This window comes from Talpa occidentalis, unplaced genomic scaffold, assembly GCF_014898055.3.
Source record: "Talpa occidentalis isolate TD23 unplaced genomic scaffold, MPIMG_talOcc4v2.1 talOcc4.4, whole genome shotgun sequence".
Classification (NCBI taxonomy): Eukaryota; Metazoa; Chordata; class Mammalia; order Eulipotyphla; family Talpidae; genus Talpa; species Talpa occidentalis.
In genome coordinates this window covers 117,355,344-117,378,226 of record NW_023604295.1, presented here as the reverse complement: position 1 = coordinate 117,378,226, position 22,883 = coordinate 117,355,344, and the positions used below count along the sequence as shown (strand labels likewise).

The 22,883-nt window shown below is 46.5% G+C and overlaps 1 protein-coding gene across 3 annotated transcripts in view; it reads left to right on the top strand.

Moving 5' to 3' along the window:
• The window catches only part of ANK1 (ankyrin 1), a 213,238-nt gene that overhangs the window by 131,631 nt on the left and 58,724 nt on the right, over positions 1–22,883 (top strand). For all 3 annotated transcript variants that reach the window (XM_054700916.1, XM_037526135.2, XM_037526134.2), the window contains exons 3-13: positions 7,616–7,714; positions 12,129–12,227; positions 12,783–12,881; positions 14,113–14,298; positions 15,358–15,456; positions 15,905–16,003; positions 16,263–16,361; positions 19,039–19,236; positions 20,607–20,705; positions 21,134–21,232; positions 21,670–21,768. In XM_054700916.1, coding sequence (XP_054556891.1) covers positions 7,616–7,714; positions 12,129–12,227; positions 12,783–12,881; positions 14,113–14,298; positions 15,358–15,456; positions 15,905–16,003; positions 16,263–16,361; positions 19,039–19,236; positions 20,607–20,705; positions 21,134–21,232; positions 21,670–21,768 — 1,275 coding nt within the window. The remainder of the gene's footprint in view (positions 1–7,615; positions 7,715–12,128; positions 12,228–12,782; positions 12,882–14,112; positions 14,299–15,357; positions 15,457–15,904; positions 16,004–16,262; positions 16,362–19,038; positions 19,237–20,606; positions 20,706–21,133; positions 21,233–21,669; positions 21,769–22,883) is intronic.

Sequence of the window (22,883 nt, the reverse complement as noted above, 5' to 3'; positions counted from 1 at the left end):
TGGGTGTGTGATTTCCTGGTGTGTGGAAACCTGATATGTGTATACATTACTGTCTTTCTTAGGGGCAGGATCTGCAGTTCTTTACTGGACACATGAGTAGACTGGAGTGTTGCCCCGAGGCAAAGTGACCGAGCAGTTCCTCTCCTTACTCTCTTTTTGCTCACTCTGGGAGTCCTCAGAATTCTTGACTTTCCTGCCAGTGCTTTTGGCTTCTTCTTCCCAGGACTTTGGCCCTTTCTTTTCCCATCAAAACTTGCCCGTGGTTAGTGCTCCATTACCTCTGGGTCTGGCTAGGTGGCGGTAAACTCATCTGGTAAGATGAACCGAAATCGTGGCAGTACTTTATGAATAACAAGGTCATGCTTGCTGGTCACCACATTAGCACATTAGCGGAAGTCCTCTGGAGGCACACTTCTTAACTCAGAGAAAAGGGATGGCACCTTAAAAAAGTAATCTAGGACATGTGGGATGGGAGGGGCAGGTTGCCTCCAGGTCCTCAGGACACTGCCTGAGGCTGGTTGCTCCAAAGAGGTAAAGGTTTGCCATGTTTGTGGGCAAATAAACATTGGTCAGAAAAGGAGCAGGAGCTGTGTGTCTCACAAGGTTATTAGCACCAGCTTATGAGATGTTCTTGCGGTTTTCAAAGAGAGAGAAGCGCCCAAGATACCATGGTCTTCCTATTGGAAGCGGGCCTCTACTTTGGACAGGATAAGAGTTAAATTTCCTGTAATATGTCTACTGTATTTGTACATTTAGAAATCAATTAGTGTAATTGGGGCAATCAGAGATGCTAAACAGAGGAATAATTTACTGAGAACAAATGTCTGGAATTGTGTATTTTGCCAATGGAATTTCTCACAGTTGGTGCAAGAAAATACTCCAAATTAAATCATTCAGGCTGAATGTTACTTTTTTCCTTCTTCTTCTTAAAAATGTTAAAAGAAACAGCCTGGCTGAGATCTCCTTTCCCTCCCATTGGACAGATTGCTTCTCAGAAGAATCCTCTAAATTGACATTTTACCTGAAAAAGAGCAATGGCAACTGAAAAACTCCAGGTGTGTGGGCTTGGCATGAATATTTTTGCAAAAATGAACCTAAAAATGGTTGTCTAGCCTGATAGGACTATGTGGAAGGGGATAGAATGGGGCTAGGTGGTCTCAGAGGCCCAGTATAGGGAGTATGTAAAGTGTAGAAAGTTCCAAAGAACCTCTCCTCCCCCCAACCCTCACAGTGGCCCTAACAATGAGAAAAGGCTGGATAATGTGCAAAATCATAATTTTTCCTGAATCCATCAAAGGGTTGAGGTAGCAAGGTAACCAAGTTAACTGAACTCCAAAGAGGAATAAGCCTTGTCAAGGGGTGATTGTTTTAGATTTGGCAGAGTACAGGAGGCAGAGGGGGCTGCCATAAAAGCCAAAATCATAAGTCTTGGAGGTCAGCATGGGCCAATGTGTCTGAAACGAGCTTTTCTCACAGGCCTCCTACAGATGGTCATGAGAAATTCTGGGACAAACCAGAGCAGAGAGAGCTCCTTCAGTGGCAGAGGAGTGCAGGAGGTGCTTGGTGGCTGTGAAGGCAGGGGTAAAGGGGAGGAATGGATAAAGCTTTGACTGCTTCTCCTGACTCTTACTGAATGTGAAGCAAAGACAAGCCCTCTTGCCTTTAGACCACAGGCAACAATCCATTCTCCATGGGTAGGAATAGAAACAAAACTACTCCCACCCCTGGGGAGGTGGAGGAAATATTCCTGCTCCAGGATACAAAGGTTCAAAGCTGCTTCAGGAGACAAGGAAAAACCACATACTCTGGGGCAGGGCAGGTCACTATATTGGCCCAGGATCCTACACCAGTAATAAGCAGAGTTCTGCTATTATTGGAGGGGGAGCAAGAAACTCAATACCCAAGACCAGCTATTGAGATATGCAGGCTTTGTTGCCAGAGAGAAGAGGGGAAGGAATGTTTTAATTAATTAATAAAAACCCATTTTTTTAAAGATTGATTTATTTATGCATACAAGCACTGGGGTACAGGCCAGAGGTGTGGAGTAAGAGGATTCACCAGAGACAGAGTGGGGAGCAGAACAGGCCAATTGACTGAAATACACTGCTGAGGGAAGCAGCGGGCAAGTCAAGAGAGGTCTGCTGCGCCGTGTGGGTTGCTCCCTGGCCAGCTGGGGATCAAACTCGTGCTGCAGGGGCTACTGATAGCTTCATAGGTTGCGTCCCAACTCTTCAAGCCACCAGGGAGGCCCAATTAAAAACCCATTTTTAAGGTCCTGGTACCTAAGACTGAAGCTGGGCGAGGACAAAAGAGAATTTGTGTGCTCCAACCCACTCAGCATCTTGTGGCAAGAAAGAGCATACTACTGGGGAAGGACAAGAACACGGAGGAAGAGACTCCATTGGAGGCCGCTTAGGCATGCAGGGTTGGCTAAAAGCCCAGTGGAGATCAGGAACACAGAAAAACTCTCTGGTACCCCAACTTCTACTCTAAGCTTAAGACAATAACAGCCTATCCCTACAGATATTTGAAGGTAACAATAAAATCCAAACTAGGTCAACTTCTAACAAGAGTGACTCAGAGCCTGGCCCTCCCAAGCCCCATGTTAACAACTCACAGGGGCATTTCCAGGTATAAATATTGCTGCTTCAGTTGTTACTGCTCTTGTATACATAACATCTAGCATTCAATTAAAAATACAACACATACACAAATAAGAAAATACAAATCCTTGTCAAGGGACAAAGAAATCAATAAAACTGGACTCGGAGGTCACCTATGTATTAAAACTATCAGATGGATTTAAAAATAATTATGATTAATATATTAAGGGATCTAATAGGAAAAGTGAACAATATTTTGAAACAGATAGGGAATGTCAGCAGAGAGACATAAATCATAAAAAGAATTCCAATGAAATGCTAGAATAAAAACCACCTTCTTGGCAATAAATAACTTCTTCAATAGGCTCATCAGTGGACTGGATACAGCTAAGGAAAGAATTAAGATCTTGAAGCTAAATCAATAGAAATGATCAGAATTGAAACAAAAGAGGGGGACAAAAACCAGGATAGATCAACCAAAAATGGTGGGATAATATCAACGTGTCTAACATGTAATTGGAGACCCAAAAGGAGGTGCCTCTAGAAAGAATAATCTAGCAATTTGGTGTTTTCCTCTGAGAAAGGTGTATGGTTGAAAAAAAAAAAAAATGCCACAAGTGCTTCTTGGTTTGCTCTCAGGCCTCGAATTTAAGTGAGGCATTTGTTTGCATATTCCTCCACCTCCTTATTCCTTATCCTCTATGCCCACTTTTGGGGGGAAGAAATGTTTGAAATCCCCTCCCCAGTCTTTGTGTTATTCAGTGTCAAGAGGAACAGCTGTGAAGATGAAAGGATACAAGGCAAGACTCAGCAGCCTACCTACTTTAAGCAAACAACTTAAACTTAACTAAAACACATGATTCCAAGCTTTGAAGGGGTGGTAGATTCTAGTTCATCTCTCTTTTGTTATACCAAAGAACAAGCTTGTGCTCTTCTCCCCTTCTTATTTGAGCAATAAAAACATCTGTTTATGGGGGGGAAAGTATTTATAGTATTTATCCATGAAATACTCTTTTGAAAATTGGAACTGGTTTCCTATATAGACGAGTTATGCATTGACTAAAACAATTGTACATGTTCCATAGTGTGTATTGCAGTAAATTGGTTTGCAGGCACTCAGCAACATCCACCACTGCAGTGACCAGTTATAACTGTTGACCAGTCAACCACTTGCCCAGGTCAGTTGCTGGGGGAGACTTGCTGTTGTGGGTCTGGATTTTGTGCATTCCTGGAATTCAGATGCTGCATGAAAGGAAGAGAAGAGCACTTGATGCGAGCAGCTGGGAGCATGGTTTCTAAAATGTTAATTTCTGGGTTTAGGATTTAAGCTCAGACATAGCTTTTCATCTTCTTCTCATTAATGAACTTGTAGCTCTGATGTGTGCAGGCTGTCTTGAAAAGACTTCCGTGGAGCTTTCCCTTGATGGGGCAACTGCTTTCTTCTCTGTGCTACTTCTAGTCTTACACATGCATTTTTGGGGCATTTTTCATGACTTTGCCTTTATTTTTTAAGCATCTGCTTCCTCTACTAAATTGAGATTTTCAGGGGTGGGGCTTATGTTTTTTCATCTCTAGCACAGTGCCAGGCTAATTGAGAATATGTTCTCAATTAAATGTTTGCTGAATTGGATAAGTAAACACTCAGCAGAGGTGACTTTAGTTGAGACCAGTGTTTGTCATAGCCAAGTTCCAGGGGTGATTTTGTTCTGTGTTAAATTCCTGGGATTTTTTGAATACCAGTCAGTAGCATGCCAAATGGGGCTTGGTTCTGTGGCTATGATGAGGGCATTGAATTCAGATCACCACAGTAAAAGACTTTGGAGCTAATTTAGGGTGACTATGTTGGAAACAAGCAAATTAAAATAAAGTGAAAAAATAAAAAAGAAGGGATCATGGAAACAGATCTGGGATGGAAGCACAGTAAAACTTTTAGACATAGGATCTCTTCTGATGGTCTCATTATGTCGAAGAGCATGAACTTCTACCAAGAGTGTAACTTTGGAGGGAGGCATTGATGCAGGTAGGGAAGATGAAGAACGTTCTATTGATCAAGGCAATGGATCAATAGATCCATTGATCCACCAGGATCAATGATGATGATGGTGATCAGATTGCCTGGTGATCAGATTATTGTTATAGAGCTTCCTGTTAATCAAAAAAGGGAAAATGTGCCTTCATCATCTGATAAAAAAGAATCATGCTATTAATGCTAACTAACTGAACTGAAGTCATAGGGACAGAAAACAGACTGGTGTATACCAGAGGAGTAGAGGTTTGGGGGCTGGGGAAATGGGTGAAGGGGATTAAGATGCACAAACTTCAAATTACAAAATGAATATTTCAAGGAGGTGTACAGCATGGGGACTATAGTCAATAATGTGATGTTACAGTATCTTTTAAAAGCCGCTGAGGAAAAGTGGAGAATAGCCTTATAGTAATAGTCATTTCACTATGTAGACAAATGTTGAACCGTTATGTTGTACATCTAAAAATAAAATAATAGGGCTTTTTCATTAAAAAAAGAAAGAAAGAAATATACTAGAAACAAAACCCTTTTTCCCCAGGCAAATGCAAGTCTGTCATGTATGGCTATGCCCTAGGAAGTCCGTGTGACCTTAGCCAGTTTGACTGCTCTGACCCTTGGTTTGCTTGGCTCCAAGGCTTTCTAATACCCCTTTCACTCTGGCATTCCCTGGGCGGTCTATCTAGTATCTCTCCGTGTTGAAATCTTATCACTTGCTCTGAAACAGGGACAGCTACCCTGGACCCTTAGCCGTAAACATTAGGTGTCATCTTTCTAAAAACATTCCAGTTTTGAGGCATTCATGACCAAGACATGCTCATGGAAAGTGGTAGCTGCCCAAGCAAGAACTAAACCCCAGCAGTCAGCACCAGGGACACTGGCCACTGCCACTGCCAGTCCCTGCAGTGAGCCGACTGCAGCTGCTGCAGAGCCTGTCACTGCAACATCCCGAGTCCCTACATCATCCCAGGATGCCTGTGCCCAGCCCTGGAACCTCCCAGACAAACCTGCTGGGTTTGAAGAGAAGATTGCAGATGGCAGTGCCTGGGAGGGAGAGGGGGCTTCTGTGCAGACCTGCCCCAGGGTAGAGTTGAGATGGCAAAGCTGGAGGGAATGACCCCAGGCTTCCAGAACTTGTCAACTGACAAATTGCTTTTCAGTGAATTTGCATTTTTGCAAATTGATTTGAGGGGAACTGGTTTACTGCCACTCACTGCTCTTCCCTTCCCTCCAGATTTCTGCTAACAGACTGCTGTCTTGCCTTCAATCACTTTCTTGCTCTCTGTTATCAAAACTGACTCTGACTTCCCTTTTATCTGATAAACAAATTCACACTGGGGTGTGAGTAGTCCACATGGCTTTGGACCCTACATTTAATGGTGTTCAAAATCTTTAGGAGAAAAAACTTAATGATGATTTTTAGGCATTTACATGGGAAAATATTGTGTGAAGGGGCCCCACCCTCTTACACAACCCGACAGGGCAAAGACTTGGCCACCTGGACTTTGCATGTTTGGGGGTGCAGAGGGGCCTGATCTGAATAGAAAGTAGGTAAAGTTCCCACTCTGCTTTCTCTGATGTACAGGGCCCCCATTATATTGGCTCTAAGGCCCCATCATCAAGAGAGTTTTATACATTTTCCATTCTCCCATCATGAGGTACCTATGCTGTGTCTCATTACTTTAGGAGGTATTTGTTACTTTTTTCTGATGGTTTTAGCAAAGCAATATGACTAGTCTGCTAATGGGTTAATGTACTATCACTCCAAAGTAGAATATTTATATTTTAAGAGGACTATCTCCAAAACAGTGCCCTGGGAATTTTAGAAACCCATATTGGGGCTGCAGAGATGTTTGGGGATAGTCAGGGACCCCTCAATTTACACACTAGCAGCCAAACCCTCCTGTCTTCTGGCAAGGGTCTTTTTTATTAGCCAGAGCTGTCGTGGCTCCAGGGAAAGGAGCATGTTGGCTGACCACAGCAGGAGCAGGAAGAAAGAAAAGGAGGAGGGGAGAATTATGGGTAGGGAAGGAGAAAGAGAGGAACAAAGCAAAGAAGCAAGGGATGGAGTCTGCTTACTGATTAAAATAATTTTCTACATGGAGCCATGGTCTCATCCACTGAAATTGAAATTTTATTCTCTCATGTGTCAGAATTATTTGTGGCTCTCAGTAACACTCTTGGAAGTCAGATTTTGCTGGAAAGTTCAAAGACCTCTAAGTACCAGAACCAGAAGACCAGGACATGTGAGAGTGATGCGTAGAACTTGAACTCACCGCTTCTACAGAGCATCATAGAAGTTTGCCGGACAGTTGAAATTTTAATTGGCTAAAGAGAGCTCTGCCTTTGCCAACTGATGAGTGTGCCTGCAAAAATGTTTGTTGATTGTTTTTTATTTCCCCTTGAACTTAACCGTCAGCCAGCCTTTGGTCACATTTGAAATGACAAGGTAGCCCAGTGGCTATTTAGTACTGATTCTTCATTTGAGGAAAGCTTATAATCTGGGTGACTGGTGGTGTTTACTTCTCATATAGTTTTTTAAAAAAATTTATCATTTTCCTTCAAGTATTTAGGATGCACTGATATTGCCTCTTCACTGGTTACTGCTGTGAAAATTAATCAGGGCGGCTGGGGGTGGGGTGGAGCGGGGATTGAAACTATACCATTTTAATTAAGTGAGGCCTAAAGCCTGGACAAGATCTGAATTTCAAGGTCACACATTGGTTTAGGGGGAGCATCCCATGCTTGGTTCTGGAAAGCGGTGGCCTTGCTGGCATCCGTCCTTTCTTCCCCTGCTCTCCTGTCAGCTGGTGCTCACGCAGACGAGCTGCTGTGAAGGAGAGGCCTGCTGACTGCTCTGTGCCTGTGCTGCTGCCGCCCAGGTCCCTCGGTTCCTCCTGCCAGGCCCTGTGTGCTTTTCATGGGAAGGGGCGTCAGGCCGGTCATCTGGACACTAACCACACTTACGCGGCCTCTCTGCTCTTTACAGAATGGCTTGAATGGCCTGCACCTGGCCTCCAAAGAAGGCCACGTGAAGATGGTGGTTGAACTACTGCACAAAGAAATCATTCTGGAAACCACAACCAAGGTACGCCTCTTAGGAAGTGGGGGAGGTTTTCATGGAAAATTTAAATTGGTGGGCCCCTCCTGTATTGTCTCAAACCCTAACAGAAAAATCAACCCTTCCTGGGAGAAACCCACACGTGCTTCTGAAAGTCTGTTGTCCCTCCCATCACTTTCTAGTTCTGTGAGTCCCTGAAGTCACCTGAAAACACAGGACCCTGTTGTTTCCACAAAGACTCAGTGAGCCTTTACTTTATGGTGATCACTAGAATATAAATCTAAAAATAGAACTCTTTGTGGGGGAGGCTTTATGTCTTCTCAGGCCCTTGTCTTGAACACGGGGGCAAAGAGCCCTGCAAGCTGCAACCAGGCTCCTAGGTCCAGATCCTCGCTGAGATGATTTTAATTCTGTGACCTCAAGTGGGTCACTCAGCCAGTGAGATGCCGCAGATTCCCCATCTATAAATAAAGATAATAATACTTGGTGAGGGATTGCTATGAAAATTAAATGAGATTGTGTATATAAAATGCCTGGCATTCGGAAAGGAATCAACAAATATTGATGACTATGTTGTGATTGAGATTATAGTGGAGTCCAGATCTCTTGCATTCACCCTTCTCCAGCAAGGTTTCCTGGCTCAGCCCCAAAGGTATTTCCTCTCCTTAGTGACTACCCTGGACAGCCCTTCCTTTACTGGAGGCATTTGGTGTGGGCTAACATTAGACCTCTCAGCAATGTTTCTTCTCATTGGGGTAGATTATAAACGAGTGATTTAATTCCAGTAACCATGAAATTTATGCTACTACAAGTGGCAAAATTACTCTTGTTTCTTACATGCCTGCATCTTATCTGTTCAGTGGGGATGCAACTAGCATTTTAAAATAAGACAACAATGAAACCAGAAGTCTCCTGTCTTTACAAAGTGCTCTCTCCTCTTCTCTTCCTTCCTCTGTCTCCCCCCACAACCCCCCCATATTTTTCCTCTGGGACTTGTCCCTCCTGCCTCTGATTTTCCACTAGCTGTTTATTAAACATGGCCTCACATGCAGGCTCAATGTCAGTTCCACGTAGCAAACACTTTGCCAGCTCACCAGCAGAGAACCAGAGCAGTCTGTGGAGAACAGATATAATTTATGGTTATGAAGTGAACTCCCAAAATATTATGAAGTTAGAATCATCTCTTAAGGTAAAGTTCTGTAATTTTCATGTCATTTCATGAAGGTAAAAAGATTTCACTGGTAAAATAGACTGAGTTGCTCTTGCTGAATGTGTACAGGCATTTTGTTCTAAACCCATGGCAAATATCAATTGTTTCCACCATGCTCCTTCTGTGGGTGCAGGGGTTGCAATTATTTTTTACTTGTGATGTCCTCATGTACCTGGCTGCAAGCAGCGTGCCATCTGACGGGCCCTGTGTGCACCAGAGCGGCTTTTCCTCCCCTGGAGTTGTCCCAAGGGTTGCCAAAACATTATGCTTCAGCACTTCTGCGCTTTCTGAGTTTCCTCCCTTTGATTGTTATTTTGCAAGCAAACACTTGGCGGGTCTTTGTTATTTATAGACATTTTATAAACCAGCGTGGCTTCTGAATGCCATGCAGAGGGAGGGAAAAGGTAAAGTAGAAACCAAGGCCTATGAAAGCATTGTAACAGATTGGGGAATTGTAAAGGGTCTTCCCAGCAGGAAAGATTTTTAAAAAGGAAGAATAAGAAAAAGCCAAAGTCAATACAATTTCCTAAATTGTGCTTAGAAATTTTAAAAGCACAAAACAGAAGCATTCCATTCTCCCCATTTTCCCATCCTCCCATCTCCACCCCTTCGTGGCCAGAGCTCAGCGTGGAAGCTATTAGTGAATGTGAAGAAAGGGAAATCCCTCCTCTTCATTTGCTTAGCTCCTACTTCAACCAGCCTCCCTTCTATGAGCTCTATCACTCCCTGGAAATGGAGAAATTGGGTCTCTGTGGATCCAAATTTAGCTAAGTAATTTTCCCTGCTTCTTTGAGGCCATGATCCTTTGTGCTGAGGGAGAGAATGACAAAACACAGGCTCACAACCCTCTCTCTGTGACCCTCCCTGCCCCCTCCATGTCTCCTACCCAGGGCCAGGGGGCCTCTTCTTTGGCCTTGCAATGTGGGCATGTGTGTAGAGGTGGTGGGGGCCCATTACTCAGGGTCTTCCTGTTGCTCCTGTTCCTCACCAATGCTGCCCTCAGCTCAGATTCTGAAGCTACATGAGCCCCGGCCCACAGGCAGGATTCTACAACTTCCCTCCATGTGGGTTTACATGAGAAAGCTCTACCACAGTAGGATTTCAGGCAGGAAGGGACGATGAAAAGGAACATTTGACAGAGCCTCTTGAGAGCAAGGAAGTGATCCTCAGTCATCTGTGCACCCCCAATCCGGCCTGTGCCAACACAGGTACGCATACCCTGTAAGTGTGTGATGACGACAGCCTGCCTCCTTCTCAATGGGGAGATTCAGGGTTCTGAGATCTGCTTTCTAGAGAAGGTTCTGGGCCAACAGCCCTATTCCGCTTGGTACAGCGAGTCAAACCCAGATGCCAAGGCCTCTAAATGTAAGATCTTCTATGAAAAATGATTAATTAGCATCTATACATTCATTTCTGGCATTTATCCTCTGAAGGATGTTTGAGGAAGAACCCTTTAGTTTATCCAATGGGACTTAAGGAGAAATCAAAAAGTCAGGCCCACGCTTTGGGCCTTGAATTACTAAAGTAATTTGGGTCACGCTTTGGGCCTTGAATTACTAAAGTCCAAGAAACAAAGGCCCAAGTACCCTCTTACCCCCAGGGTACTTTCATGGGGGCTACCTCACTCACCTGTGGGTACCTGGGGCAGTGGTGGCTGTGTGGTCCCAGAGCTGGGTCCCCAGCTGCCTAGCTCTGCTTGGGTGAGGTCGTTTTTCTCCCAGGTGACAGACAACCCAGCACGTGAACTGGCTTTGAAGTCTCTGCTTGTGGAGTTTGAATTTCCTGAGATGGATTAGCAAGTGTTCATGTAGTTTAGTTAAAAAACATACACTGCTTTGGCCTCCCTGGTGGCGCAGGTGGTTGAACGCAGCGCTGTGAGCTGTCCACAGCCTCTGCAATGCTTATTTGATCCCCGCGGGCCTCGGAGCAACCCACATGGCGAGCGGACCTCTCCTGTCTTGCCCGCTACTCCCTTCAGCAGTGTATTTCGTCAGTCTACCTGTTCTGTTCCCTGCTCTGTCTCTGGTGAGTCCTCTCACCTCCCACACCTCTGGCCTGTACCCCGGTTCTTGTATAAATAAATCTTAAAAAAAAAAAATTACACTGCCTGAAGTGAAAAATAAGGTTGCTATGGCTTCTGTCCTTGAGTGGGAACAGATGGTCCCAGTGGTGCTGCTGTTTTGCTCCCCCATCCCTGTGCCCCCTTTGACAGAAGTCATCGATGGGGCCAACCTGCTGGCCTTCACTGAGCAGGATGCCATGGGGTCAGGAAGGCCAGTCACCTGAACTTTCCAGCCCCATCTACCTAGGGAGGCCAGCATCCTACAACAGACCTGATATTGGCTATGAATTACAGTCAAACACCCAGGGCAAATCCAGATAAGAAAACCTGAACATTTCATTCACCTTAGAACCTGCCTGGTCTCTATGTCTCTGTTATGGGTTTTTCTCTTCTAAGAAGTTTACTCTAGACAAGTCCTCATTTTCCTCTAAAATTTATGCTCTCCTCTCTTAATTGCTGAGCCCTTGGTGATTTTATTTTACTTGTTAATATTTCAAATATTCTTTCTATATTCTCCTTTGCCAGATTTTATTCCATTTCTGTCCCTCCATCTACTTTCATGGTTTTCTTCTCTTCCCTACATACATTATATAGCTCATTTCACCACCACACTCCCCAACATCTTCAACTATTTCTAACCTTTCTTTTCTATTTGCTACTTTATTCAGTCCCTTCCCTTCTGTGCCCTTTCTCCCCTCTGGCCCAGCTTTTGCTCAGCAGGAACAACATCAGGTTGCTGAGCCTGGGGAAACTGCCAGCTCCTCCCTAGGGCTGCAGGCCTCGTGGGGTTTACACTATACCACAGAATTACTGATTGGGACTTGCTGGAAGTCCACAAAGGCTGTGTGCCTGGATAGCCTTTTGTGTGAGTCCTGTGTGTGCTGAGGAGACTAACTGTATGTCAGTCGGTCTAGGAGGCTATGTCAGTGTGGAGTTGTTCGTTTTATTCTTTAGCATTATGTTTCCATGGGGAACAGGAAGAATTTTCCCTCTTGTACTTTCAGTACTAATTCAAGATGTATGATGGGTCACACACATGTGTATTTTCTACTCCTTTGGACCATTAAGAAAGCCCACCCCCTAGACCCCCAGCCAGCATTCTTGTTCTCTGCCTGTCACAGTCATTTAGCGAGATTGATAGGCAACCTCTTTTGTCTCCTATGTTTCAGAAAGGGAACACAGCTCTGCACATCGCTGCCCTCGCTGGTCAGGATGAGGTGGTCCGGGAACTGGTCAACTATGGCGCCAATGTCAACGCCCAGTCCCAGGTAATGACACCCTGGCAACTGCAGTCATTGTCACACGTGTAGCTGAGTGTAGATATGCTAGCAATGCATCTCCAAGTGATGATCCTTTATTATTTATTATTGTTGACACTTTGATTACCATTCTAAAGACATTGGGGTTGGTCAGTGTGGACCTCCTCCCTGTTTACTGAACTAGTCAGATAATAAACTTAGGTATGGCTCATTTGGGGAGAGATCTTCTGTAATGGGGGGTGGGGCAAGGGAGGTTGACGAATAAGGGAGTAAAAATAGAGGGTGAGAGTGTGTGTGAATGAGGCTGATGATGCTGGCAAGGGGCAGACACAGACTTCCATGGAGTGTCACTCCCACCTTGTGGCCTTTTGTAATAGTCCCATCATCCCTTCTCAAAGTGGCAATGGGATTCTGTAACTGGAGGTAGAGGTGGGGACATTGTTCTGTGGCTGGGTGAAAACAGGATGAGAGACAGCTGTCCTCAGGTGTAGAGGATTCTTCACTGGCTTTAATACATCTCACTATTGCTGGTGAATTTGAATGACTTATTCTCTCCATTTACAGAAAGGCTTTACACCCCTGTACATGGCGGCACAAGAGAATCACTTGGAAGTGGTTAAGTTCTTACTGGAAAATGGAGCTAATCAGAATGTTGCCACAGAAGTAAGTACCTTAGAAAGATGTCCTCCTGGGTAGAGGTTGCCTATCATTGTGGCCGTTGTGGATTTCCTGTGCTGTTGCTTGAGCCACATCCACTATCATGGTCTAGATCATGGAGTGCTCTAGACGTTCTTCATTGGGTGTGAGGGTTTAAGAGACAAAGTCCTGTGTCCTGAGGCCCAGATACAAGGCAGAGAAATGACATTCTTCAGACCACATTGTTCCCACGATAGCCCACACTGAAGGTTGATAGGTCTACAGTGGAGCCTAATGAGAAAGGCTCCTGCTATGAACCCACCTATTTCTTTTTTTTTTTTTTAAAGATTTATCTATTTATTTATTTATACAAGCACTGGGTACAGTCAGAAGCGCAGGAGGGTGAGAGGATTCACCAGAGCCATAGCGGGGAGCAGAACAGGCAGACCAACGAAATACACAGCTGCGGGGAGCAGTGGGCAGCAGGAGAGGTCTGCGCGTCATGTGGGACCCTCGCTGGTGGCCAGGGATTGAACCTGCACTGCAGAGGCTGCCGGCAGCTTCACAACCCAGCGCTCAACCACTGCGCCACCAGGGAGGCCCCCACCTATTTCTTCAGAAAAGTCCTGATCCTGATTTTTCTTATTGGTGAAAGAATGAAATTGAACTAGATAGAACAGGGCTTCCCGCAGCTCTTAACCTCGAAAGACTCCACTATTACCTGACTTTGTTATCATTCAAGTTCACTCATGTGTTCCTGCGCCCCTCAGACACAGGGGACTGAAGGGATCAGTAATGGTAGCTCATGACTGAATCCTCAGTGCCTGGCAGGATTTCTAGCCCTTGGTAGGTGTTCAGTAATGTTCATAAAGTAAGAGATCTTCTGGCAATTGCTAGCACCAGCCTGGCACCAATAGATGGAATGAGAGGGATGGTAGGAAAATCTCAACACTCAGACAGGCTGGGTGCTACAACTTCCAAATTATAGAGGAACATTAAGTAAGTGCGTTGAGAAAATTGTGTAGGCTGTGAGATGGCAGAGACAGAAAGAAGGCCTGAGAAAAGCTTCAGGGAGGAGGTAGCATTCGAGCCCATGAAGGATGAGGCAGGCTTTGAAAAGCAGAGCGTTGGAGGGAGATGACGTTGGGCTGAGGGCCTGTCCTGGCAAGAGCCAAGGTGTGAGCATGTGTCCCACCTTGAGGGCCAGGAGTGGTTGGCTGCGGTCACAAGTCCTGCTTTCCTTCTCTTCTCTGGCCAGGACGGCTTCACTCCCCTGGCCGTGGCCCTGCAGCAGGGCCATGAGAACGTGGTGGCCCACCTCATCAACTATGGGACGAAAGGCAAGGTGCGCCTGCCCGCCCTGCACATCGCCGCCCGCAACGACGACACCCGGACGGCCGCCGTGCTTCTGCAGAACGACCCCAACCCAGACGTGCTTTCCAAGGTAGGGCACCATGTGAGGCCCAGAGAGCGCTCGGGCCTACAGGGAACTGGGGGTCACCGGGACACGGGGAACTCCCAGCAGTTCTGCAGACCAGGCCTGTGCCTGCAGTGCGCACCAAGCACAGTTCCCTGGTGCCTTGGGACTCCCACTACGGCGCATAAGAGCCACTTGAAAATGGCCAGCTCCACTTTAAATCCCTGGTGAATGTTGAGAAAAATGTGCTGGGTGTGGAGCAGAAGCTGCCCGGTTGCTGCAGGTCATTCAGAAAAGTGTCTGGGCAGGACAGCACGAGCGTCTGCCAAGACAAAACTTTGGAAGCGAACAGGCGATGTTTCAGAATTTTATCCTGCTCTCTTCCCCAATGGCCCTGAGTGAGAGAGGCAGTCGTCCACACCTGTGGACATGACCATCGGGAGGAGCTCCCCAGTGGTCCTGGACAGCTACTTGTCCAAGACGAGGCACTTCTGATCCGCCTTCTGTAAACATGGGCTGTTGATTACTTCTCTTTCAGTGGGAATGGATGGTCATGGAGTCGTACACATAGTTCCCCACCCTGGGGTTGCTGAGTTTTGTTTGGAAAACTCCTGACTGGGTTCGGCATGTTGTGAGGTTATTGAACAGAATGATGACAGGGACCACTGAGGGTCTCAAGTCGCATTGACCAGCTAGCTGAGTCACCACACTGCATTAAAGGCTGACACGATCCCTGGAATTAGGATCATGGATCATGTATCCCTTCCCATTCACTACTGAAAAATCTCTCCATAGTAACTATTCAGATGCCTGGGCCTTACAGAGTTTGAGGTAATCCTGGCCTACAGTGTGTCCATATGAACAACTAACAAAATAATGTGATTCCCTCCAAGGTCACACCGTGGTTTTGAACATAACTTGCCCCAAGCATTTCTTGACTTCTTCAGCAGATGAGCTCATCAGTCCAGCTCTGCTGATGTATAGGGTCATCTGTCCTTGCTAGCTTTTCTAGAATCCCTGGCTGACTCTGAGATGGAATTGATTATATGGCATGTGACAAGCATTTCTCTCTATGTTGTGCCCCAGACGGGATTCACCCCCCTCCACATTGCTGCTCACTATGAGAACCTCAACGTGGCCCAGTTACTCCTCAACAGGGGAGCCAGCGTCAACTTCACACCACAGGTGAGGCTCTCTGGCAGCCCTTGTCACACCAGGAACTCGGGGACGTCTAGAATCCAGATACTGGGGCACCATGGGTTTTCTCCCTCCTGCAGACGTGGTTGTGGATGAAATAACCCTGGTGTCTGTGGAACCTTCTAGTTGGTAGGTTTCTAATCATCCACCACCCCTCACTTTCATTAACCCGTTCGAGAAGGGCACCTGGAGGCCAGGGAACCCTCTTCCAGATCATTACGTTGACTCTGGGAGACCTGGGCCTGGTCAGCTTGGTGTGATGACCCCTACAGTGGTATCATGTCCTTGACATCTTTCTTAGGCAAGAAATGTGCTGACAGTAGGCTTGAAGTGGCTGCCATTGTGGGGCCAGGGTGGGGGAACAGGGTGTGGGGTTCAGAATAGCTGCATTCCAGAGGAGAATGAGGCACCCTGACTTCCCTGTTCCTCATCCCAGAATGGCATCACGCCGCTGCACATCGCCTCCCGCAGGGGGAACGTGATCATGGTGCGGCTGCTGCTGGACCGTGGGGCCGAGATTGAAACAAGGACCAAGGTGGGTCCCAGCCAGCTCCGTGGCAAGGCTGGGGGAGGGACTTTTGCCTCCCAGAGTCTCATGGGTATGGTGGGCTTTCACTGACCAGATAGCTATGGGCCTTCCAGAGCAGCCCCGGCAAGCAGGGTACAAGACAGGACAGTGGTGCTATCAGACCGGTCCCTAAGGAGACACCCATGCTTCTGCGGCTGGAGTGATGCTGAGGACAGACTTCTCATAGGGGCTTTTGGGGTTTTCTGTTTTTGCCTGTCTTTTAAAGGATGAACTGACACCTCTCCACTGTGCAGCTCGGAATGGGCATGTGCGAATCTCAGAGATCCTGCTGGACCACGGGGCACCCATCCAAGCCAAAACCAAGGTGCATGTTCCCTTCCGCGAGGAGCATCTTTTAGGCAGGGCAGGTCAGGCGGCCTGGGATCAATTCCCATGTCTCAGAAACAGATCCTAACACTGCTAACTGAGCTAGTGCATGGACGTTCGTCCCCAATGCCTGTCACACAGGAGACGTGGTGTAGCTCTAATTATTATCTAGATCAGGGTCGGCAAACGTTTTCTCTGAAGAGTCAGATATTAAATATTTTTAGGCTTTGCAGGCCATGATTTCTGCTGAAATGATTCAATGCTGCCTTGGTAGGCAAGCCTCCATAGATAATATGCAAATGGGTGGCCTCGTATACACTCACAGGCCACAGGCCATATTTGTCCTGTGGGCTGTGGTTGCCTACTGGGACCCTAGAACAGCCCTTATCTCTTTCCTCCTGGCTCCAGAAAAGATAGAAACTAAGCACTCAAAGGAGTGTTCAGAGTCTGGGCCAGACTAGAATTATAAAGGAACCTAAGCAGTTCTCCTCAAAGTCCATTAGTGGCCAATCAGAGGCCCTCCTTCGGTTCTAAATGAGGTCTTGGTCTTCCGGGGCCAAAGCTGTCAGATCTCACGGGGTTCCAGACTCTTGGGTCCATTCTTTGGGGTTCGTTTGGAAGCTGTGAATTTAGAAGAGCATAGCATGGACTGGGCCTGTTCACAGCCACTCAGGAGATTTCTGTGAGCTGTTCTTTTGTCATAATATTGCAGCACAGTCCGTAACCGTGAAAGCCAATTTATTTCCAGATGAATTATCATGTGCGTGTTCTACAGAGCTGTCTCTGACTCGGGTCATGATTTACAGTACCAAGCCTGTGGTGTGTGTGTGTGTGTGTGTTTTGAGTGGAGGTATCCTCTACTTAACTAGTTCATTTCTCATTTAATCTTCCAGCCACAAGTCATTTGCGTGTGCTTCTGAACATGTCTCTCTGTGTCTTAGTCTCTTCTGCTCTGCTTTTTTCTCCTAGGGTTGCTGGAGTGATTCTATGAGCTAATATCTTTGAGAGTAGATATAAAAGTAAAAATCCTTGGATAAACAAAGGTAGAATTGCTACTACTAATTACATTATTAGGTCAGAAAAGTCTTCACATTTTCCCACAGAGGTCCCGTATTTACACTTACAATAATGTTCCTAAGTTATTAAAAATTATATGTTATCCAGATGATTAAAATGGGGCTAAAAAGGATAGTTATGAAAATTCTTTACTGAGAACTCAGACTTTTCAGTTGGAAAATTTGGAGTGATCTTCCTAAATGCAGTGAGTGGTGACTAACTATATCAGCTTGCTAGGGCTTGGCACTCTGGGTGGCCTAAGCAGAAAGGTATTGTTCCTTTCTGGGGTTGGGTTGGTTCTTTCTGAGGCTGTGAGGGACAATCTGTGCAGGCCTCTCTCCTGGCTGCTAGTGGTTTGCTGGCACTTTTTTTTTAGCATTTTTTTTTCTTGGCATTTCCTGGCTTGTGGATGCTCCAGTTTCTTCTCTCATCTTCACATGGTGTTCTCCCTGTGCATGTGTCTGGGTCCAGATTTCCCCCTTTTATTCTGACAGCAATCATACTGGGTTGGGGTTCACACTAATGACCTCATCTTAACTAAGTACATCTGCATGACCTTATTTTCAAATAAGGTAACATCCCAAGGTCCTGGGCGATGGGAATCCAACAGGTACATTTTCAGCGGCCACAATTCAACCAGAACACAGACATTAGCTGTCATGCAGCCTGTTTGTGTTTCTCCCTCACTTTACTTTTTAAAAGTCTTTACATTTTAAAATCTGAAGTTCAAGCTCCTGGTTTGCAGACTTCTGAGGTCCAGGCGATACTCCAACCCACCCCACATCCCAGCACACTCTGTGCTCCCACATTTTACTGCATGTGAGTCCCCGAATTCCCCTAGGATGGCACTTCTGTGGCATTACACATCCATTTCCTTCGAGGGGTCTTCTTCCACTTTCATCTTCCCGAAGAAGTCTTAGCTCAGAGGTCAGCTCCTTCAGTGTTCTGTCGCCATGTCCCTACCTCCTTGTGGCTCCACCTGTGTACCTCTGTGCTTTGGGTGTGCTGACCTATGTCACCCATGCTGAATGGCAGTGACAACATAGCTGTTACCACATCTGCTGATGAGTCTGCAAGCTTTCTTAGGCCAGGAGTTGTGTGTGTCCCTTCGTTTCCCCAGAGGTAATCCACACTGGATGCACATTAATCACTTAATAATACTTGTCGAATTAATGTCTGAATGAATGAGTGAATGCATACATAAGGCACACTATGTGTGTACATAAATATACAAGGCACTGTGGGATTTAGAATAGATATTAGGCTTGGCCACTGATCTTGGGCTTATAAGGCTTATAAAAAGATGCACACCCCTGAGGAGTTAATTACAAATACAATTCATCAAATACACACATAAGGTCTGAATGAGTGGTACAGATAAGAAAAGCCAGTAGACCTCTGGGGTGACCCTGGAAGGCTCCATGGAGTAGGTGGCCGACTGGTGCTGGCTTGGAAGATTTGGCAAGGTAGAAAGCAGAATGTTTAGAATAAGAGGCCGCTCGCTTAGGAACTGTGCAGAAGCATTGTGAAGGGAATGAGTTAGGAGTGAGGTTGGAATCTTTGTCCTCATTTCCAAGTTCATTTCCTTTTTGATTCCTTGTTTGTTCCTCTTCACCTAGAACGGCTTGTCCCCAATCCACATGGCGGCTCAGGGAGATCACCTTGACTGTGTCCGACTTCTGTTGCAATACAATGCAGAGATCGATGACATTACCCTGGACCACCTGACTCCACTCCACGTGGCAGCCCACTGCGGCCATCACAGAGTGGCCAAGGTTCTTTTAGATAAAGGGGCCAAACCGAACTCCAGGGCCTTGGTGAGTGGGAGCTACTGGAGAGGTGGAGAGGCTGAGGGAGGCAGGCCATGGCTGCATGGCTGAGCCTGTGGGACATGCACCACTGGTTCCTGGACCGGCTCCCAGATTCAGTGCCAGAGAGTGGCAGTGCCTGCTAAGGCCCAGGGGGCACAACAGCATGCAGGCAGGAGGGCAACCTCCACATTTCCCACTGTGGCCACTGGTGTGGCCTCCGGCACCGATGACCATGGCCCAAGTAACAGGCTGAGGCTGGGGGATGATTTGGTCCAAGAGACCTGACCCAGTGTTGGTGCTATGTCCGTGGGGAAGGGGTGCCACTCCACCTGAGCCAGGCCCAGCGCAGAGCACTGGACAATGATTTCTAACACTGTCTGTCTTTTATCTGCTTTGGGAGCGAGTAAAACAGCCTGGACTTGGCAGTCTTCATCTACAGAGAGACTTAGAGTTTGTGTAGAGATGAGTTCAGAATCAAAGCAAATTCCCTCCTGGAATCATGATTCTTCTTCCCCCAGGCCAAGGGCTTCCAGGGCAGGTCAGGGATCTGGTGAGACTGGGACTCTGCACAGAGGATCTTGCAGCCACCATCTCCTCTCTGTCTCTTCCAGAGGAGGAGAATAGAGGCAGAATGGCCTTCAGGGACAGCTAGCATCCCTTCTTCCTTCCCTCCCTCCTTCCTTCCTTCCTTCTGAAGGCTTTCCCTGAGCACGACCCACATGCCAGGCCCTGTTCTAGGGTAGCTGGAGTTTCTCAGTCTCAGCACTGTTGAATTTGGGGGCTGATATTCCTTGTGAGGTGCTGGCCTGTGCACTGCAGGATGTTTAGCAGCACCGCTGGGCTCTACTTCTGTTTGTGACAATCAAAATCATCTCTAGACAGGGGCCAGTGTCCTCGGGGTCAGTGGTAGCACAAAATCCCCTCTCCTACTTGAGAACCAGTTCTCCAGGGGGATAAAAACCTGAACAAACAAAAGTCTTGTCTTGGAGGCATATACATTCTAGAATATCATGTTAGAGTAGAGCTGATATACAGAGACCCATTTTACTAAAAATGATCAGCATTTCAGGGAATACGATTTGCTTTACAGACATACTCTTTATTGTAAATTTCACCGTAAGGAAACTTTAAACAGCAGGCTCTTTTAGGGCATCCAAAAATATGACTAATTTTTTTTTAAGGTTTATAAACCTGTTCAGGAACATGCCTGGCATAGAGAGCCACCTGCCTCTTACAGGATTTGTAGGAATTGACATTCTGCTCTGTGGGTATTGCTGATAGACTGGGGCAGAGGCTGCCTCTTAATCAGCAAGGGGGTGATCCTGGGCCAGTGTGTAAGCTCCTGCTTGTCTGTCTCCCTTGGTGCGGGGCTGCAGAATGGCTTCACCCCTTTGCACATCGCCTGTAAGAAGAACCACATTCGTGTCATGGAGCTGCTGCTGAAGACCGGAGCCTCCATCGACGCTGTCACGGAGGTAACGGAACCGGCACATAAGGGTTGGCCTCACCATGGTCTTCCCTCCTTTCTTCCTCCAGTTGTCCTCTAGAGAGTTGTTCTTTGTAGCTGCAGGTGGCTGTAGGGTGCACATGTGGGTGCAAGTCTAGACAGCTCAAGGGAACAAATCAGTGGTCACCAAGGCAAGGGAACATGTGTCAGGTCTCAGGGAGCTGGTCAAGTTCAAATGCCATTTATTGACCTGTAAAAGTAGACAGACTCACCCTGCGATGATTTTTTTGGCCCTTCAACCATTTTCCTGGCAGCAAACCTATCTTACTTAACTCCTCTTTCTTATAAAATCGTGCTGGAGCTCCTAGAAGCAAGAAAGCATTAGATCCATCTGACAGTCTTCTTAGGAGGATCAGGAAAGCTCCTCTCTTCTCATTCCTCGCTTGTCTGTTCTAGTCCGGCCTGACCCCGCTCCATGTGGCCGCCTTCATGGGCCATCTTCCCATCGTGAAAAACCTGCTGCAGCGAGGGGCATCACCCAATGTGTCCAACGTGGTAAGCCGGGGCGCTGTTCCTCTGCACTAGGGCCTGGGAGCCCAGCTGAGCTGGAGAGCCCAAGGCAGAACCCCAGAACAGGAGAGGCTTTAGTTGCAGGATAGCATCCGTATATGGTGACACTTCCCAATTAAACTGGTCACACATCTCTAAGTCTTGGTGGTTTTATTTTGGACTATAATTTGGGAAGTTCTGTAGGTGTTATCTGGGAATACATTTACATTTTTAAACATTAGCTTTGGGGTTTACTTTTAAGTATACCTAGAATGCACACCAGGCATCTGCAGGCGAGAGGCTAAAGGAACTGCTTGCTGAGGCAACTCCACCATTTGGACAAAAACCCGCCAAACCACTCTGGGCTGGCACTTTGAGCTCTGCGTGTGTCCTTTTGGAATCCCAGCATGTATAAACACTTCTATAATTTTGTTATTTGACAGAAAGTGGAGACCCCGTTACACATGGCAGCCAGAGCAGGGCACATGGAAGTGGCCAAATATTTGTTCCAGAACAAAGCCAAAGTAAATGCCAAGGCCAAGGTGAGTTCTGGGGGTGGGAAGGGAAGGACACTCTGATGGAAGATGCATTAAATTCCAGTGCAATCAGAAAAAATCCTTCCTAATTCAGAAGCCTGGCTGCTGTGCTTGTGGCACAAAGATTCCTTGTCATTCCCATGTGGCTGCAGTGAAGGCTTAGACCGGTTTGCAGGGATTCTGAGGAAGCCAGAGATGTGTTTGCATCAGCATTCTGTGTCTTTACATAATGAAAGCCCAGGGAGCATGGCTGGTCGCCGGGTTTTTTGGCTTGAAAGGTGCACAGTAGTTACAGTGATGATATAAGAAGAAAAGTTTTGTAGTTGCTGTTTCGTTGAGTAACATTGCATTAAAACATTATATAAGTTCATTAGAAATCAACATTTGTATGTACTATAGTAGTTCACCACTAAAAGTCCAATTCTATCTACCAGGCGACCCCTTTCACCTGAATTCCCACCACCCGACGCCCTTCCCTTCAAAAAGCTAGTTTTTAAGGACAGTGTTGCCAGTGAAAATCAATCAGGAATTACTTGATCCAAAAATGGAAAATCCCCCCCTATCGTAAAAGGCATTTTCAAGGGGCTGGGTGAGTGAAGAGTAGGAAGAGCTGTCCAGTTGGCAAGGTCAATGGATGGGCTTGGCCAAGACCAGACTTTCCCACCCCACAGGCCATGGAAGTCTCCCTTATGAGTTTTGACTGTGGTTTATGTTTGGATCATGGGAGGGAAGCCCCCAGCTAGGCCCACAACACAGAGACCCCACCCGTTGAACCTCTTCAGTAATGGGATAAACAGGGATGGGTGAGGGGCAGGAGGCACGAAAAGTCATCTTCCCCTTCAGCAGTTTGGACTCTCCCATGATCCTAGCCATGGAGAAAACCAGAGTAGCTTCCAGTCAGGAAGATGAGCTTCCACTCAGACAGGACTTGGGAGATACTAGGAGCAACCACAACTTATTGAGGACCAAACACAAAGTGAAAAAAAAAATTTTTTTAAACGACTTTTTTTTTTTTTTTTTTAAAGATTTATTTATTTATTTATTTATACAAGCACTGGGTATAGTCAGAAGTGCGGGAGGGTGAGAGAATTCACCAAAGCCAGAGAGGGGAACAGAACAGG